The sequence below is a fragment of the Fusarium coffeatum genome (genome assembly GCF_003316985.1).
Source record: "Fusarium coffeatum strain FIESC_28 chromosome Unknown BRIP53273_contig_146, whole genome shotgun sequence".
Taxonomy (NCBI): domain Eukaryota; kingdom Fungi; phylum Ascomycota; class Sordariomycetes; order Hypocreales; family Nectriaceae; genus Fusarium; species Fusarium coffeatum.
The window spans coordinates 42,090-61,154 of NW_022157939.1; the positions used below are offsets into that span (position 1 = coordinate 42,090).

Sequence of the window (19,065 nt, forward strand, 5' to 3'; positions counted from 1 at the left end):
GTTGAAAGATCAGAAACTTGTGATAAATGTTGGAGAGTTTAGCATTGGAGATTTCTCAGCCTTGCCGTAGCGTTCTGACAGCTTCGAGGGGCGACAGAGTTGCAGACCAATCGAATAAGTGGGGCGTCGTAGCTGCCATAAGCTTCAGAGTCCCACCTTCCTCAGCCTTGACAAGCTTCAAGGGAACATCTTCAACCTTCACCTTTCGCGATATCTTTTGTACAACACAACAGATGCCATATTATATCATATAACTTTCGGTAAATGCAGCGCATTGTGTCTTTCATCTAAAATGACGACCGAACATGAGTGCGCTTAAATTCTTCTTTATCATATACATCATCTTACTGACTTGATCCCAGTTTCCGTCCCGCGGATGACGTCCAACTGAAAGAGCAACATGATAACTCATTGCCCCAAAATGTTTCAGATATGGAACCGTCGAAAAGAAAGGCGCCGGTAGATGCAGACGAATTTTCTCCGAAACGCATAAAACACGATGACCATTTCCGCGAAGCCACGAGCGAACGACCAAGGCGGGGTTCATCACAGGAGCGTCGGAGCTCCTATGGTGGCTCTGCTGCCATCGATGCTGGTCGCCGACAACATGCGACTCAAGAAGAGAAGAAGCGCGGGAAACGCTTGTTCGGTGGGCTTCTAAGTACCTTGAGTCAGACGAGTGGTGGTTCAACCCAGAAGAAACGTATGGAAATAGAGCGCAGGCAACAGGAACGAATGCGCAAGCAAAGTGTCGAAGATAGCAAGCTTCGCGAGGAAAAGAGAGCAAAGGCGATGCAGGCTCGAAAGGGTGATCAGAATGTGTTTGATGAGGAAGTTGTAAGTTGGCCCAAATCACATGGCATACTATGGACTGGTGCTAATATTTCGTCATAGATGCGAAACAAACATAAAAAGATGCTTGCAGTCGCTCAATACTTACGGACAACATCAGAACCACAGATTGTGAGTTGAGGTAGATTCATCTTTCATGAGATCTGCTAACAACGATTAGTATTATCTCCCCTGGAGGCTCACGGAAGAACAAGAAGAAACGATCGATGAGCAGTTGCGACACACAAAAACAGCGATAGCGCGCGAAGTAGAAGCATTTAACGCAAGGAGAGAGCGACAGACGAATCAAACCCGACGATCTTCAGTACGAGAAGAGGCAACCGTGCCCTCAAACGAGGAATCAGCCCCTGCGTCTAAGACTGCGGATGATTCAGAACATTTAGGGAAAGCACAATTTAAAGGTGGTGAAAGTGATCAGCATCAGCATGATCACGATGAGGCGGCTGATGTATTGGAGGAAGCTGATGAGGATATGGTGATTTACTGAGCGCCATCTCCAGATGCATTCATCTGATTGATGCACATACTAATGTTGTGATCGCGATGGTGGGTTTTCAAAGTATGAATCTCTGCGATTTTGTTCAAGTTTGTGGTTAGCAAGATGGGAACTGGAGTTGGTCAAGGTACCCTGTATGAGGGTTGTTGTTATTGGCTTGGAGTCACTCAAGCGTTAATTCTATCTGATACCCTATCAACATGTTGTTCTTTATGCATAGTATGTATATCGAAGAAGAATACATACATCAAGTCCTCGGCATCCGGGCAGACCGCCTCAAAGCATCCACCCAACACCCACTATCCATATACACTACGTTATGTAACAAGCCGAGAATGGGCTTATGTTTCGTTCGTTGATAAGGTTCCACGACAGAAATCATGAGGAGAAGAAGCCTACAGAGGCAAGTTCTCTAGCCGCGATTGACGTCTCCATTATCCTAAAATAGGAAGTGCTCCCGCCTGTGCCTCGGTCTGCTTAGTCCCCAATTTGCCGTCGGATTTTAAGTACTAATAGGTACGATGACGGGAGTGCTGGAATAACCTACGCACGTACCTCAAGAGTCTGTCGTACAGTATATAAGGTAGGCCGAGTCCAAACCTCAACCTCTGCTATCTTTTGCTGTGATATATTATTGCTTCTTGCCAAAGTCTTGGCGAAACCAATCTGTAACTGCTTGGAACAAGAGAGGTAAGTGCTCAAACATGATGTAACTCTATAGCTCGAGCCATCATCCCCACTATAGACGATGGAACTTTATTTCCATCATTGCTTTTCCAATTAACGATCGACTAACATCTTCAAAGCTCATATTACTTCACAAAAGAGAGGACATTACCTCAAATCTATTCAAAATGGCTCCCGACAAGCTCGTGCCAAATGACCCTCGTGTCAAGCAAGAGACGGCACAGATTCGGGGTAAAACCTACAAGTACATTGTCGGTGAACCCGAGGGTACCCCTCTGGAAACCATGGTTCTGATCCATGGCTTCCCTGATCTTGGATTTGGCTGGCGCTACCAGGTCCCTCACTTCATGTCTCTGGGTTTCCGAGTCATCGTCCCTGATATGACAGGATACGGAGGCTCTGACGCTCCCGAGTCCCTCGAGGAGTACACATACAAGAGCCTCTCAGCAGACATTAACGAGCTGGCTCGAAAGTATGTCGGCGAGAAGGGCCAGATCGTCCTTGGCGGCCACGACTGGGGTGGCATGATCGTTTGGAAGGTCTCTACCTGGTACCCCGAGTTGATCAAGTGCGTCTTCAGCGTCTGCACACCATACATGCAGCCCAGGGAACAATTCATCCCTCTTGAAGCCCTCATTGCAGGCGGTCACTTGACCAACTTTAGCTACCAGCTGCAGTTCAAGGGACCTGATGTTCAATCCCGTCTTCAAGGCGAGGAGGGGGTTCGACAGTTCTTGAACGCTTTGTATGGCGGCCGCACACCCGAGGGAGAGCTCGGTTTCTCCTCCAAGGATGGTATTCTGTTCGACAACCTATCCAAGCTGGGCCCTTCGCCCCTTGCCAGCAAGGACGAGATTGACTATTACGTCAAGGAGTACTGCTCACACCCAGCTCCCGAGCTGCGCGGTCCTCTCAACTACTACCGTACCCAGGAGCTCAACTACCGCGACGACCTGGAGATCGCCAAGAAAGGTGGTCACAAGTTCCAGATGCCCGCCATGATGATCACTGCGAGCGACGATTCTGCTCTGCCGCCTTCCATGTCGGCGGGTATGGACGCCAGCTTTGAGAGCCTGGCTCGCGCGGAAGTCAAAGCCTCTCACTGGGCTTTGTGGCAGGCTGCTGATGCTGTTAACCAGCATCTTACAAAGTGGCTTGACGGCGTACTGGACGGTGCGCTGAAGGCCAAGGCATCTTTGTAAAAGAGATTCGGAAGTCAAGGTTTATATAAATGAACGTCAATGAAAATAAGAAATGGTCATGATAATCTGTAAAGACTCGACTCGCTGTAGATCTGTGACTTTGAAACAGGTAGAAACCAGAAGAACCATTTGCCCTTGCAGCTGTTTACTCCTGCAATACTTGATTCAACCAAGAAACATGTTGATATAGGGTAGTCATCTGGTCAGGAAGTATACCTTATTCAAGTACCTAAGCCAGTCCATGCATAATCCAACGGTCCTGCAGGTCGGCTATATGTGTTCAGAAGTGCCGTTTAGGCGTTCACATGTAACTCACATGGTGTCGGATTGGACGTTGCAGGGACAAAGCAGTAAAATTACCTGCCTCCAGATGTGGATATCATAGAGAGCAAATAAAATACGAGCAGCGACGATATGAAGATTGAAACGAACGTACGCGTTTGTTCTAAGGTGGGGATTTTATTCTGTTAGTTTAACTTACTGGATCCGTCAGGGTCAGGCTGACGACGTGTAAGGGGCTTGGGGTGAAGAATTCCCCCTGCTTATGTACCTTGAGATGATTGAGAGCGTCCCGAACGTAGATTATGCGTGTAGAATGGATGGATGTGTACTTCGAGAATGCTTGACAGGTACTTTGACCTACTCCGCAACTGTATCCCCGGGCGTTCCAATTCTTTGATGGCAGGATATTGTGGCTTGTCTGGCCGCTGACATCCATTCATAGCCATAGCCATAGATAACTCAGCCCAGATCAGATGCAGCCATGAATAGAAACAAAACTTTGACTAGAGTTGTTAAGCGGACGTGGAGCATTATAGCCGAAAGACCCTTTGGCCTCTTAGGGCAGAATGCGTCAACGCAAATCAGGGTAAGGCGAGTGTAGAGAGTAGCATGTATCCATTGAATGCCCGTGTTGATCCTTTTTTTTACAATTGACAGGGTGCTTGATAATAGTAATAAGACTCCTATCCATCGTATCCCCTGAAGCGCTGGGGTTTAAGCACTGTGGATGAATCCCTAAATCTGACCCAACACGACAACGCCAGCCCCCCAAATCTACAGTACCCATCAACTGAATACTGTATTGTACTGTACAGTGCTTTACTGTAATGCAATGCACCCACCCACCTTGCTTTGACATTCTTTGACATTTCTCTAAAAACGATCCTTCTCTTCTCTCAATTTACAGTACAGTAAAAACCAAATTGATTTCTTCCATGTTCAGCTGTTGATCTAACCAATCAATGACGACAAGCTGGCCACAGTCTTTTTTTGAGCCTCGTCTAACGTCGTACCGCACGGTCCAGTCCAGTCTCCAATCGAGCTTCTATACCTATACCTCTTCAAGAAAGCTTGCGCAGTCAGTCTAAAAGGAAAGGAGGCTGTGCCCGCAATCCGTGGTCGTCACTCCATTCCCAGCAAAGGAAAGGAAAGCAACAAACCAGACCAGAGCCAAGCAAAAGCAAACCCCAACCTGGTCCAGCCACACGAGGAAGGATTCATTCAGAGACATTGGATCCAATCCGTTTCTTCTTACAGTGCTTACGTCCAGGTCCTGGTCTCGCTTGGCCGCTAAGAATTAACGACTTGACGACACGGTCCCATTCTATCCGTCCGTACCTTTACCTATTCCACTGCCGTCAGCTTGTCGTTCTGCTTGGCATTTTGTCCTCCCACATCGCCCGAACCTCATCGCATCGACAGCGTTTGCATCCTACATCCGTTACAATACCATTAACTTATCATCCTTCAATTTCTCCTATCAGTTTATTGCGCACCGTCGCATCATCCAATCCGTATGCCGGCAGTCGCCTTTGCGAATCGATAGTCTGACACTCAAATACCCGCCGCCATGGCTGGGCGACCGCCTGGAGGAGGTTTCAATACGGGATACTCGAATAATCGCGACGACCTCCTGCTCGACCTCGACAATGACCAACCTGTTTACGGCGGCGGCCAACGCTCCAACCTTAATGACGACGACCTGATGCGCTTCCACGAACAAAATCAAGACCCCCCACCAGGAAGAACCTCAGTGTCCTATGACGACTTTGTTGGCGCTCGAGATGCGAATAATGCTTCGTCTTCGCATCCCCCGGGTGCTTTAGGTGTTCCTGGATCCGGCCCAGGCTCGAATCCTTACCTTACGAGACAATACAGCCAGACCTCCGAACTTGGCAATTATCAGCGATACGCTGACGATTTCGACGATTACCCCGTCGAAGGCGATTCCTACTACCACCACGACGGAGGCGCGAGAGTTGACGAAAGCACACCCGGCTTGGGTAGGAATAATGCGCGGAATCGAAACAGCGTCTTGAGCATGGGTGGAGGCTTTATAGGTAAAGTTAAGAACAGGCTTGGCATGGGACAAGGTTACTCAGAGATGGATCTGCCTTTAACGGAGCCCGGCCACGAGCGAGGGGATTCTGTTGGAGGACAATCTCAGCTACCTCCCCAGCAGGGCCAGAAGGGTAGATTCGACATGGGCAACTTCAAGTTTGGATTTGGAGGATCGAAACCGGACCCCTCAACCCTCGGACCAAGAGTTATCTACCTGAACAACCCACCCGCCAACGCTGCCAACAAATACGTCGACAACCACATCTCAACCGCCAAGTACAATGTCGCGACATTCTTGCCTAAATTCCTTTACGAACAGTTTTCCAAGTTCGCCAACATCTTCTTCTTGTTCACTGCCGCGCTACAGCAAATTCCCAACCTGTCTCCGACGAACCCGTATACAACCATTGCTCCCCTCACCGTGGTGCTGATTATTTCTGCCGGAAAAGAATTGGTTGAGGATTATCGCAGAAAACAAGCCGATAACGCTCTTAATACCTCTAAAGCTCGCGTGCTCCGAGGCTCGAATTTCGAGGAAACTAAATGGATTAATGTGGCCATTGGAGACATCATCAGAGTTGAATCAGAAGAGCCTTTCCCTGCTGATTTGGTCCTTTTGGCTAGTTCCGAACCCGAAGGTCTCTGTTATATCGAAACTGCGAACCTGGATGGTGAGACTAACCTCAAGATCAAGCAAGCGCTGCCGGAAACTTCGTCTATGGTTTCGCCGAATGAGCTTAGCAGGCTAGGTGGACGCATCAAGTCGGAACAACCCAACAGCAGTCTTTACACATACGAGGCAACTCTGACGATGCAGATGGGAGGTGGCGAGAAGGAATACGCTCTCAACCCCGAGCAATTGCTTCTCAGAGGTGCTACACTCCGAAACACTCCCTGGGTCCATGGTGTCGTAGTGTTCACCGGCCATGAAACAAAGCTAATGCGAAACGCTACTGCGGCTCCCATCAAGCGTACCAAGGTCGAGAGAAAACTCAACTGGCTCGTCCTCTTGCTGGTCGGAATTTTGCTGGTGTTGAGTATCGTGTGTACTGTCGGAGATTTGATTCAACGAAAGGTCGAAGGAAATGCTCTTTCATACCTTTATCTGGAACCTACGAACACTGCTGGACAGATCACCCAGACGTTCCTCAAGGATATGGTCACATATTGGGTTCTGTTTTCGGCTCTGGTTCCTATCTCCCTCTTCGTCACCGTCGAGATGGTGAAGTACTGGCACGCAATTTTGATCAACGACGACCTTGATATGTACTACGACAAGAACGACACACCTGCTACCTGCCGAACTTCAAGCTTGGTGGAAGAGTTGGGAATGGTAGAATACGTTTTCTCAGACAAGACTGGAACACTCACCTGCAATCAGATGGAGTTCAAGCAATGTTCAATCGCTGGAATCCAATACTCTGAGGATGTACCGGAGGACCGTCGACCAACCATGATTGATGGCGTTGAAGTCGGACTTTTCGATTACAAGGCTCTCAAGTCTAATCTCGCCAATGGACACGAGACCGCTCCTGCAATTGACCATTTCTTGTCACTGCTCGCAACGTGTCATACTGTTATCCCGGAAATGGATGAAAAGGGCGGTATCAAGTACCAAGCCGCTTCCCCTGACGAAGGTGCTTTGGTCGCTGGTGCCCTGGATCTCGGTTTCAAGTTCACTGCTCGAAAGCCTAAGTCGGTTATTATCGATGCCAATGGCCAGGAACTCGAGTACGAACTCCTTGCTGTTTGTGAATTCAACTCAACCAGAAAGCGAATGTCAACTATCTATCGATGCCCCGACGGCAAGATTCGATGCTACTGCAAGGGTGCCGACACTGTTATTCTGGAGCGCCTCAATGACCAGAATCCCCATGTCGAAGTCACGCTCCGACATCTTGAAGAGTACGCTTCCGAGGGTCTGCGAACACTGTGTTTGGCTATGCGAGAAATCCCCGAGGACGAGTTCCAAGCATGGTACAAGATCTACGATACTGCTCAGATGACCGTCGGTGGTAACCGTGCTGATGAAGTGGACAAGGCTTCGGAAATCATCGAGAAGGACTTTTTCTTGCTCGGCGCAACTGCTATTGAGGATCGTCTTCAAGATGGTGTTCCTGAGACAATTCACACTTTGCAGCAGGCCAACATCAAGGTTTGGGTTCTTACAGGAGATCGACAAGAGACTGCCATCAACATTGGAATGAGTTGCAAGCTTCTCAGCGAAGATATGATGCTTTTGATCGTCAACGAGGAATCGGCAGCCGCTACACGAGACAACATTCAAAAGAAGATCGACGCTATCAGAACACAGGGTGATGGCACAATAGAAACGGAAACTTTGGCTTTGATTATCGACGGAAAATCTTTGACGTACGCACTTGAGAAGGACCTGGAAAAGATGTTCCTCGACCTAGCGATTATGTGCAAAGCTGTCATTTGCTGTCGTGTGTCTCCCCTTCAAAAGGCCCTCGTTGTTAAGCTTGTCAAGAAGTATCAGAAGGAGTCGATTCTCCTCGCTATTGGTGACGGAGCAAATGACGTTTCTATGATTCAAGCAGCCCATATTGGTATCGGTATCAGTGGTGAAGAAGGTCTCCAAGCAGCACGAAGTGCCGATGTGGCTATCGCTCAGTTCAGGTTCCTACGAAAGCTATTGCTGGTTCATGGCGCATGGAGTTATCAGCGTGTCACAAAGACGATCCTGTTCTCTTTCTACAAGAACATTGCCTTGTATATGACACAATTCTGGGTGAGTACAATATGAACATCGAATGCGCAGCCACCCATTGCTAACATTGCACAGTACACATTCCAAAACGTCTTCTCCGGTCAAGTTATTTACGAATCATGGACACTGTCATTCTACAACGTCTTCTACACCGTTTTACCTCCCCTGGCACTCGGTATTTTGGATCAGTTCATCTCGGCCCGCCTACTTGATCGTTACCCTCAGCTTTACATGATGGGCCAGCAGAACTACTTCTTCAGACTGAAGGTCTTCCTTGAGTGGATCGCCAACGCCATTTACCATTCAATTGTACTCTACATTTGGGGTCAACTATTCTGGTACGGCGATCTCATTCAAGGAGATGGTAAAATTGCTGGTCATTGGGTTTGGGGCACGGCGCTTTACGGTGCTACTCTTCTTACTGTTCTCGGAAAGGCCGCCCTTGTCACCAACAACTGGACAAAGTACCACGTTATCGCTATTCCCGGAAGCATGGCCATCTGGTATGTCCTGACTGCCGTCTACGGTATCGTCGCGCCAATGGCCGGCGTGTCCAAGGAGTACCAAGGTACCATTCCTAGGATTTACGAGAGCCCCGTCTTCTGGCTACAGACGGTCTGCCTTGCCATCATGTGCTTGTTGCGTGATTTCGTTTGGAAGTATGTCAAGCGCATGTACCGCCCGCAGACATACCACCACATCCAGGAAATCCAAAAATACAATATCCAAGATTATCGACCCAGGTCAGTTTTGTCACCAATCCTATCTAGATCACTTAGCTAACATACCACAGAATGGAGCAGTTCCAAAAAGCAATCCGAAAGGTACGACAAGTGCAGCGTATGCGCAAGCAACGTGGATATGCCTTCTCGCAAGCGGACGAGAGTCAAACACGTGTGCTTCAGGCATACGACACTACTAAGCATCGTGGAAGATATGGTGAGATGGCCAGTTCAAGGCCAGCGGGCAGGTAACCAGTGGTGGAAGAAGCGGAGGAGAAAGAAAATTATACGTGGGTGTTTTGAAAATGCTTGCGTGGTTACTGCGTTACGATCATAAAAAGAAGAAACTCGAGGGAGGTTTATTAACACTGGAGTTGGATGCCATTTGTCTCAAACTACTGGGCGGTCGTTCTGCTCCATTTTGCTTTTTCTGTACCATCCATCTGTCGATGTCGAGAGCTGCGCATCATCGGCTCGATAGACTGAAATTATTTGACGACGCCATTCTTCAACTGATAATGCTCTGCTTTTGTTCGTCCAAGATGAGGCGGCTGTCCTTTCTTAGACCAAGCGACTATGAGAACATGAATGGGATGTAGGCATATGGAGTTGTACGAAATAGTATTGGTGTTCATTGTATCATGTATGTGTCTAAACATAACGGGGAATGCCGACTTCTGGTATTACAGGAATTGAAGTATCTCAAGTCTGCTGTTCTTGATGCGAAAGGTAACGATGCCTGAAAGCATTCGCGATATGATATCTTCTCTCTGATCTTTTAGCAGGTCCGACTTTATCTTAGCCATCAGTATGATTGATGGAGAGGGGGCCAGCGAATGGATGTGCTAGACACACCTCAACACTATCAATCAATTCTTCGTGATGAAGAACGGGGGTGCGTGTTGATGCTCTGGGATGTGCTGTCCACAGCCCTTGACAAGATCAGCAAGAGGTATGGCCTATCATCACAACTCACTTAACCTATCAACTGTCTGTTCTTACAGTATCCTCTAGACAAAGAGGTTCTCTTGTCGGCGCTTACACATGTTCGTCACACCGACTTTGTCGATGAGACGAATATCGCTTATGAGATAAGAGTACGTTGACAATAGCCAGGGTACTGTCGCTTGGACCGTCTCTACGAAATACATGCCTATCTGAGATCTGGAATCTCAACGGTGGCTGCACATAGCAGCATAATTCGGTGTGTCTGTCTCAGAGAGGATGATGTCATGAAACACAAGCCCTCTCGATGAGACCGAGACGCACAGCATTCTTCCTCGCCTTGAATGATGGTCAGGACGTACCATGTATTCAGGGACATGTGCAAAGCTAGTGTCGAAAATGTGACAGCATCGTGAGACCTAAACCCAACGAAGAGTAGAAACCAAGCTACTGCAAGGTGAAGAACCCTTACAACGAAAGCTCAATAAGTTTACAGGCCTAGGAGCTGTCACATTCAGATGGCTGAACTGGGATCTGAGACATGGCTGCATGATAGCTGACATTGTGAGCATGATCTGCAAAAGAGGCCGCTACGTACCTTATTCTGATGCGTTGTCAAAATGTATCCAGAGGGATGGTAGAATGATCGACTAGTTTAGCCATTTGGTTGTCTTGGAGGCCAATAGTAATGAAGAAGTGAAGGCGACGGACGCATAAGATAAAACATGGGGGATCAAGCGTATTCCCGTCCTTGAGAGCAAGTCGTGGAATGCATATAGGTATGTTCAGAAGTAGGTACTTCAAACCCAGAAACATCACCACGGCTGCATTCGTTAAGATTAGAGACAAACAATCTTGCGTTCATGGGTCCCAAGCCATGGAATGACAGGCTTGAGGAAGGACATTACTCAGTACCATGTCAAATAGACAAGGGCAGTTGGCACTTATTCTCTGCCCTGGCTCATTCTACCTCTCTCTTGCTGACCTCTTCGGCGTATACTCCGAAGGGAGTGAATTGTTGCACGCGTGCTCTTTCACATGACGCACTGTTTTCAGCTGTGCCCGCTTGTTACGCGAGCCCTTGACAAATTCTTTCGATTGTATTCCATAACACATCGGAGATGAGCCCGATTGATGCAGTACCTAACGCTGGGTTGGTATCATTCCCCGTGGGATGGGGTGGGGAAAGGAATGAAAATCCGGGGGAGCCAAGCGTGGAGAAAGGAAATCCGGGGACGGCCTCGGTTTGATGAGCCGTGGTAGACTAATCTCGTTATAGGAAAGTAAGGGTGAAATGAAAGAATGCATTGCTGCATGGGTTGAGGTTTCATTACTGTACTGAATAGTGCAGTACAGTAGAATAATATTCGTTGTGCTTCTAGATAGATAGATGTACAAGATATATGTAGTAAAATGCTCAAGAACGATCCGCCAAATAAAGATATGAGTGATATATAGCTTTTGTACATGCGTGGTATGAAAAGACTTATGCGTCCCTCATTAGACAGAAACCCAGTAGGAACCAAACCAATTATACACCCGTCCAAAACTACCGCTCGCCAAATGCTATTGTTGATGCTAATGCTAATAGTGTCATTTCCACGCCGTTCGATATCGTGCCATGCCTTGCCAGGGAGTGAATCCAGCTTTCATGCAAGACAGGTCCATGTAGGAAAAGCTCAAACAAAACTGACCCCGGCAGTCTGGCTATTGACTCCCACCGAACTTGTTGCAAGCATTTGGGTGTTGACCCATGTCTTGCTATTAGTCGGGGGCTGACAGACCATTGGAGGATGTATTGTATCCAGATTCCAGAATGGATTGACGAGGCAGGGGATTGTCGGAGCCATAAAAAAACAGGAATAAGTGCGACAGGAATAAAAACAAAATGGTAAAACGCCGTTCGTTCTGAGATCGATGAAATGCTGTTGATGCAATATAAAATAGAAAAACTTTTGAGCGCCAGGGAGCTGCCAACCAGCACCCCCGCAGATGCATTATGAGGCAAACAATAAAATAAAGAAAAATCCCGATAGCGGGACAACAAGCCCACAAGCACCGCGTGCTGTGCTTCCTTCAGTGCCAGGTGGACATGAAGAAGCGGAAACTTGTTTTGGGGGCGTAGCAAAGAGCTTCCACGAAGCGTCCATGGCAGCGCAGCGCAAGGGCATTGGATGATCCTTGCGAACGTAACTTGCCAACCCCGCAAAACCATGGGTTTGTGATCATGTTGGTAGACCAATCTTAGCCAAGGCAGCGGGGTTGTGGCCGAGGCCCCCGGTTGTGTTGTGAGACACCAACAGGAGAACACCCACCACGTCTTCTGCACTTCAGCTTCGCTTGTACTACCAGCCTGTCCAATCCGTTGTGGAATTCACAACCAACCGGTGTATGCGCAGTCTCGTAGGGCATGTGTCGTTCATCGCCAAAGAGCTGAGCACAGTACACCCATATCATCTGCCGACCATAGGTGTCACAAGCTCAATGCTCTTGGGTCGAGAGTAGGTGCTGGGTTGGCGAGAAGGCAGCGGACGGTCCATTCCGCCAGAAGTCACTTCGTAGTTGTATGCGCTACCGCCCGCGCCGTAGTACCCTCCGTCATACGTCGATGACAGATACGGCGCAGAAGGCCGACTGTACGAGTTGTAGGGGCTGGTTGCGGCACTGCGGCTAAAGGGCCACAAGTTGCTGGAGCTACCTGTGGGCGACGGAGGGCTCGGAGGCCGGACATTGAGGGAACGGAGGGCCGAAATGGCCGAAGTGTGTTGGTAAGCCGGTGCTCCGGTTCCCGGCGTGCCTGGTGGAGAATTCAAAAGTATTGAGCTGGGCCGTGACGGAGAGGCTCGCGGGATGATGTCTTTAGGCTCCGGATGTCCCGCAGAATAGAAAGGATAGTTTGAAGACGCGTAATGATTCACCGAAGAGGCCGGTTGCGATGATGTGGTTTGGTCAACTCTTCGGCAGCTGCAATGTATAATTAGCATCATCCTTGGAGCTGTCATTCAAGCGAGGACAACAAGGTCCACCGCTAAGCGGAATTGGTACTTACTTGTCGGAACAGTAAAGGAACATGTCATCATGAGGAATGAATTGCTTCTCGCACGTCATGCTGTTGAATTTTGTTAGCAAAAAAAGTTCTTCAAGTTCTTCTCTTGTCCGCTAGAATTCCATAACAATGGGCTTACAAGCCAATGAACCCCCTAGCTGCATGGTACCTGAACATGACGGCATCGCCGTCTCCGTGACCAGGGCTGCAGGCAGGGAAGTCTCATGATACGAACAGAAAAGGGGAATTAAAACACCATGGGATGACGTGAGACTTACCAGAACTGTGGGAAACTCTCCCTCTCGTCTTCCCAAGATGCTGAACATTCGCGCTCACGTTCACGTTGACTGCGGCCGAGTTTTTGTGGTGTGTGCCTTCGAGTCATGACGGGTCGCTTGTACTTTGAGGAATCCGTTGTAGTACTGGTTTTTCGAACGTCGGTCGAGGAGTTGTTAGACAGGCCGTGACCTGACTTTCTGCGAGTGTGGTGCATTGTATGGGACTGAACGAAAGACAATTGAAAGGAAGGGAATGGATGAGAGACTGGTAATAAGAATAAAAAAAAAGGTAGACCTCAAAGGATTTGAGAGAAGGGGGGCCAGGTGATATGATAAGTTATGAACCTGGAGGTCGACAAGGTGCACCAAAGTACAGGGCAGTAGGTACAGTACAGACCGTAAGTACTCGGTACCACTGTAAATCAGTGGAGTATGCAGATATTTAGAGCAGTTGGGGCCGCCTGTGGTCAGGTACGGTAAGGTAGCAAACCGCCCGTTCAGTGTGGTTCGACTGCGGGGGGCCTTATCGGGGAACTAAGCCTAGGCTCCAAAGATCTCCTTACTCCCTGATTCGATCAACAAGGGGGTACCGTAACAAAGGGTGACAGAAGCAACGGTTGCAAATTTTTTCTCAAGCTTGACCGTCTCAGGAGAAATTCGAGAATTGTGTGATAGCAGGGTATAACAGAGTGGCAAACTGTGGTCTGAATTGCGCATGGGCATGTGCAGGGACGACAGGACGATAAATTCCCCGAGTGGTGAGTTGTGTCGCAACTGGAGACGAAGCGACCAGAACAACCGTCGAACAAACTGTGACCGACTCGAGCACAATAACTAACGTGCTGTAACCGACAGAGTAGGGCAAAGCTAATCGACAAAAATGTCCGGCTAAATGAATAAGAAATGAGATCGGTTTAGTGATCCTTCTTTTAGACTCAAGATCGAGTTGGGGAAGTCCAAGCAATTTTATTTTCAGATCTCGATGAGATGAAAATTCCTTCCAGAAAAAAATCCACTGAGCAAAGTAGATTCAATGATGTGTTACCGCTCAGGGACCGGAACGGTGACAATAGATCCGCAGCGTGGAGACGATGCTGTGCTATGTCTTATTCGGCCGCAGGATGAAGGCGGTATGAATAAATCGAGTGTCGACTCGCGATAGTAGTGTAAGTGTCGTGTAAGTCAAATTTAGCCGAGTGGGTAGGTCTTTGATAGGTAGGTACAGTAGCCAAAAAGAGCCGCTTTGTTAGCGTTGGCTGATCCGCTGGGGACTGAAAAGAGCAATAGTGACAGATGGTGCCGTTGATGTTTTCCTCGAGCGAACGTGTTGAGTATCTGACGAGACCGACTAGACAGGCAGGTTGAAACAATGCTGATAACTTGCGAACGGGCGAAGTCGGGGCACGCGAGTCTTAAGTACTGGGTTGGAGGCACCTGGTGACTCGGGCCTTGGTTGTCGTGATCGAAAAGGTGAGTGAGTGAGAAGCCGAAAGCGGAGATACAGCGCCCGCAGTGAGTGAACCAATGGCCCGCCGCTATCAACTTTGCGAGTTGCGACTATCGGATTGCGCGACAGCACAGGGCAGGGCAGAGCAACTGGGATTAAGGCAGGACGGATAGAGGATCCTCTCAGGGTACCCCGTCGTATACCTTACTAGTGACAAAAGACAGGGACTGACCGACACCGACAAGCAAACGGTTCCAGCAACAGGCCGAAAGACTGCAATTATGGGTTCGTCAGGATGCCGGATATCAAAGCCCTTGTATTCCGGGACCCTCTGATGACTTGTTGGACTCGAGTGGTCTGGACGTATGCGTACGTTGTGAGGCAGAGCGCAAGCAAGCGTATTCAGCAAAGGTGTCGGTTGATGCAGAGACTGTCTCAGGCTGACTGATACAATATCCGCAGACGTTGTCACACTATCAGTAGACGTGATAGTTGTGACCGGAAGCAACGAGTAAGAATGCGGAGAAGAGAGGAAGAGAGCTGTGTACAGTATATAGATAGATTGGTGCTGACCAACCTGTTGAAGGGCAGTCTTGGTCAGATTATAGTAACCGGTGGTACGTTCAGATTCAACAGGTAGATATGTTGGGGTGAAATGGGTAACCACGAACTGGCCACGTTTGATATGGGCAGTCCTGGGGAAGCGAGGTCTCTTGTATCTGATTCCAGTGCTTAGGCAGTTGCCTTAGATAAACATCCATCCATCCATCCATCTGCGGGAACACTGTCACTGGCCATCTGATGCGGGAACGGCATTGGGGTTACATTATCAGGTGCGAACCAGGGACATATCGATGTGCATTGGCAATAATCGACCGACATAAGTGCAGCGTCCGTAGGCTATTCACCATTGTAGCGTATCTAGCGCAAGAGCGGCAACTGGTAGCGTTGCGTTGCGTTGCGTCGCCTGTGAGGGAACGGCCAGACATATCTCGTCATCGCAACCGTCGAGAAGCCATGCCGCAGCTCGAGTCCTAAATAAAGAAGGCATGGAGTCCTGCTGCGCCGTGGCATCACGTTAGCGAATAGTGTAGATAGAGCAAAACACCGATAGCTCACATATGCTGCATACTAACTGTCCTCATCCCAATCGGCGCTAAGTTGCATTGGATCATGGAGGGATGGGCGATGCCAGGCACGATATTCCATACATACAGCGAACGAAGCACAGGGACTTGCGCTGGAGATGTGAAGCCGGCCGGGGGTGGATACCACTGAAGGGTGACACTGCTGTAAAGAGGGGGGTGTATGTGTAGCTTGGCGCGACCAAAAAGGGACTCCAACTCTTCCAAGGGTTCAAGGGTTCAGGTGAAAGAGTGGAGTGGGCTTTCGCTCACCACGCTTAGACTTGATGATCATGGTGGTTTTGTTCCGTTGCTAGGCAGAGTGAAGGAAGTATGATGGTGGGCAGGTGACAATGATCAATACGCGACTGCAGTCTACAGTACAATAGTTCACGGCGACGATGCAATGCAGGAGTAGAAGGGGCCGCCGTCGCCATGTCATGCCCCAAGTGCCTTCCTACTGAGAAATGGACCTGAAAACCAGTAAAAAGACTTAAGTCAATTAAATCAGTGGAAGGAACCTACCTAAAGATGGGGGGGTGTCTGTTCACCTGCACTTGCCTTTCCTGGAATCAACTTCCCTTCCATGATGGGGGTTATTCCCCGCTTCTTCTGGTGCAGCGCCGGAGCCAGAGCCAGGCACAGCCTACGATAGCCACTAGAAGCACTAAACTCGCTCAAATGGATTATGTACCTACTAACGATAAAGCTCGTCTCATCCACCATACAAAGCACGTTTCGTCGTTGCGATGCGTGTATTGTTGACGTCGACTCACACATTACGCAACCACAGAAACGCTCTCGGTCTTGCTATTAACCAGTTCTACGTATTCGTACATTACGTACCCTGGACTATTCGATGTCATTCTTCCGAAAGCTTCGCGGCCCGGCACATCTTGTGTGTGCGGGAACAAGGCCGCTAAGCCAAGGATGGGCTCGAGTTTCTGGCTACAGAACGGACATCTTGAATGATCTGCAGTTCTTGCTTTGACGTCCAATGACTGATGCACGCGAAGGGTTAGGAAAAAGTCCCCGAGCAAGCACCAAAGAGTCCTGCAAGAGGCAACCTATCAGCCTCACCATGTGGTCAACCAAACCTTGTGAGATACCATGGCAAATAAATGGAGCGCTTGGATTGTTTCGTGACACATAACTGATTACGTAGTTCTCAACGGTTTATTGATGAATGTTGGAGGATTGTATCAGACAACAGGGAAGTTCCGTGATGGTTAGCTAGTACTATACTGACCTAACGTAACGGAGCCCACCACCATTTGAGTTGTTAGTATCAGAATAATGCCGAAAGTTACCAGTCCTGAGGAATAGGAGTGCTGTAAAGTTTTAGGGAACATGTGTCGATTTGTTCGATTTGTTCTACAGTATCGACCAAGGGTTACATCATTGCACATGAAACGCATAAACAACTTACATAAAAAGACGACATTGAAGTCGTACTGTTGATGTGTATTCATTTATGCTCTGAGATGACCGAGTCGGATGCCGTAACCCCGCTCCTGATAATAATATCGTTTGTTTCTGTATCATCCATCATCTTTATCCCATGGTAAAGGCCAAGGCTAAGGAAGGGTCTTGACTCTCCGCCTCCGCCATCGGCTACCCATAAATCCCCCTCTTTAACTGACAAAACTGAGGACCTTCCCACAAGATAGGTAAAGTGTTTTCGTATTGCAAGCTGGTTCCCCGGGATGGAGAAGTTGGGAATTGGTTTAGTCTGCGGGGGTTCTTGGTCTGGGCTGCTTTTGACTACAGGTACCAGAGCCATAGTTGCGGTATCTGGGCATCACTTGTACTGTTCTGTCCCAGTATCTGGGGGTATGAGCGATTCAGCTGAGTCAGGTAGTGGGGCTAACTTGACAATTAATTTGACGTGCTATGGAACTTTCTTGACACTTTGGAAGACTCCATTTTCTATTCCCGTTGATCGACTGGGTCCATTTGCCTCACCTTGTCTGGGCAAAGCGAGGACGACCTCGTGGTCCAATACGCGTGGACATTCTGTTACATTGATACGATGCATCTTGACCGCCGCATTGAAACATGATCAGAGACTTGCCTTGCCCTACACATCAAAATTCTCGGAACGGAAGCGAGTACATACAGTATCCAGTGCATGGGATACACTAGACTACCTAGACTATGGAGATGGACTAGGGTACTTTGTATGACTGTGGGGGAAACTTGAATGCCAGCATGTCTGGGGGCTCCATTGACCTTACATCGTGCGTTTCGTCTTGACCTAGGAAAATGCTTCCGTTTGCCGGCTCCGTTTTTGATGCTTTTCCGCCTTCCATCCTCCGCTCTCCGCCAATCCGGTCTGACTGGGGGATGGGATGGCATGATAAGGAATTGTTTTTCTCTCAGTCAAATTTGACGCCCGTCGAGAAAATGGCTATCAGTTTTGGGGAGAACCTATGAAACGTAATGTGCAATGCAGTGGATTCTGATTCAAGCTTAGATGCTCACTACAGTATTATATCAGAAACTGTAACCACAAAGGTCTGTACCTGTACTCTGTAGAGGTCGCATACAATGTCCACAAGGGTTGACCATAATACTCCATCCGGGGCCTCAAGCCTGTGCATTAGGTTAGAGTAGGAACACTGCCGCGCTGTAGTGACCAAGCGCTTCTCTATCTCGGTTGACAGTTCCGCTGTCTCGCTATCTTAAACGAGGGACCCTCTTGGGCTCAATTTTTTTCACCTTCAAGGTAAAGAGACTTGAGTCAAAGAAGAGAAGCCGGTTCCACTTGAGGCTCGCCAGCAAGCATTGACATTGACCCTTGAGTTGTTGCGGAGTCGTCTTAGTCGCCCCTTGGGCTGTCAAGGTCAAGGTTGAGGTGAAAGAGAAAGAATTTTCATTGTCTTGTCTTGTCTTGTCTGTTGTTCACGTTCTCGAATGAGCCGCAGTCTCACCTTGTCTTCATCCATGATCCCTGTATAAGTCTAAGGACAAGGTCTCTTCAACCAACAACACCACGGGCCAGTCGTTCTCCCACGCCGCTGGCTAGGAATTCGCTTAATTAGATTGAGACGGAAGAAGGCGGGCGGATAACTTCGGCGCAAGACCAAGTAAAAAAAAAAAAAAAAATCTTTCTTAATCTGACATCAATCAGTCAAGCCTTACAACTCCGAATGGATACCACGAGTCCGTAAAGATGGGGAAGTACAGTTA

At 48.6% G+C, this 19,065-nt stretch overlaps 4 protein-coding genes across 4 annotated transcripts; 3 read left to right on the plus strand and 1 right to left on the minus strand.

Moving 5' to 3' along the window:
- Window positions 1–292: 292 nt before the first annotated feature.
- On the plus strand, window positions 293–1,339 carry FIESC28_06837 (uncharacterized protein; the record flags this gene model as incomplete). The annotated part of the gene is made up of 4 exons (XM_031160979.1): window positions 293–309; window positions 363–837; window positions 895–963; window positions 1,013–1,339. The coding sequence occupies 4 exons, from the start codon at window positions 293–295 to the stop codon at window positions 1,337–1,339; spliced, it is 888 nt and encodes a 295-aa protein (XP_031014959.1).
- An 863-nt stretch (window positions 1,340–2,202) lies between these two features.
- On the plus strand, window positions 2,203–3,237 carry FIESC28_06838 (uncharacterized protein; the record flags this gene model as incomplete). The annotated part of the gene is made up of 1 exon (XM_031160980.1): window positions 2,203–3,237. The coding sequence occupies one exon, from the start codon at window positions 2,203–2,205 to the stop codon at window positions 3,235–3,237; it is 1,035 nt and encodes a 344-aa protein (XP_031014960.1).
- A 1,852-nt stretch (window positions 3,238–5,089) lies between these two features.
- On the plus strand, window positions 5,090–9,285 carry FIESC28_06839 (uncharacterized protein; the record flags this gene model as incomplete). The annotated part of the gene is made up of 3 exons (XM_031160981.1): window positions 5,090–8,332; window positions 8,387–9,054; window positions 9,105–9,285. 3 exons carry the CDS (start codon window positions 5,090–5,092, stop codon window positions 9,283–9,285), a joined length of 4,092 nt encoding a protein of 1,363 aa, XP_031014961.1.
- Window positions 9,286–12,431: 3,146 nt separating this feature from the next.
- On the minus strand, window positions 12,432–13,517 carry FIESC28_06840 (uncharacterized protein; the record flags this gene model as incomplete). Its single annotated transcript, XM_031160982.1, has 4 exons — window positions 12,432–12,942; window positions 13,028–13,087; window positions 13,164–13,229; window positions 13,303–13,517. The coding sequence occupies 4 exons, from the start codon at window positions 13,515–13,517 to the stop codon at window positions 12,432–12,434; spliced, it is 852 nt and encodes a 283-aa protein (XP_031014962.1).
- Window positions 13,518–19,065: the final 5,548 nt, after the last annotated feature.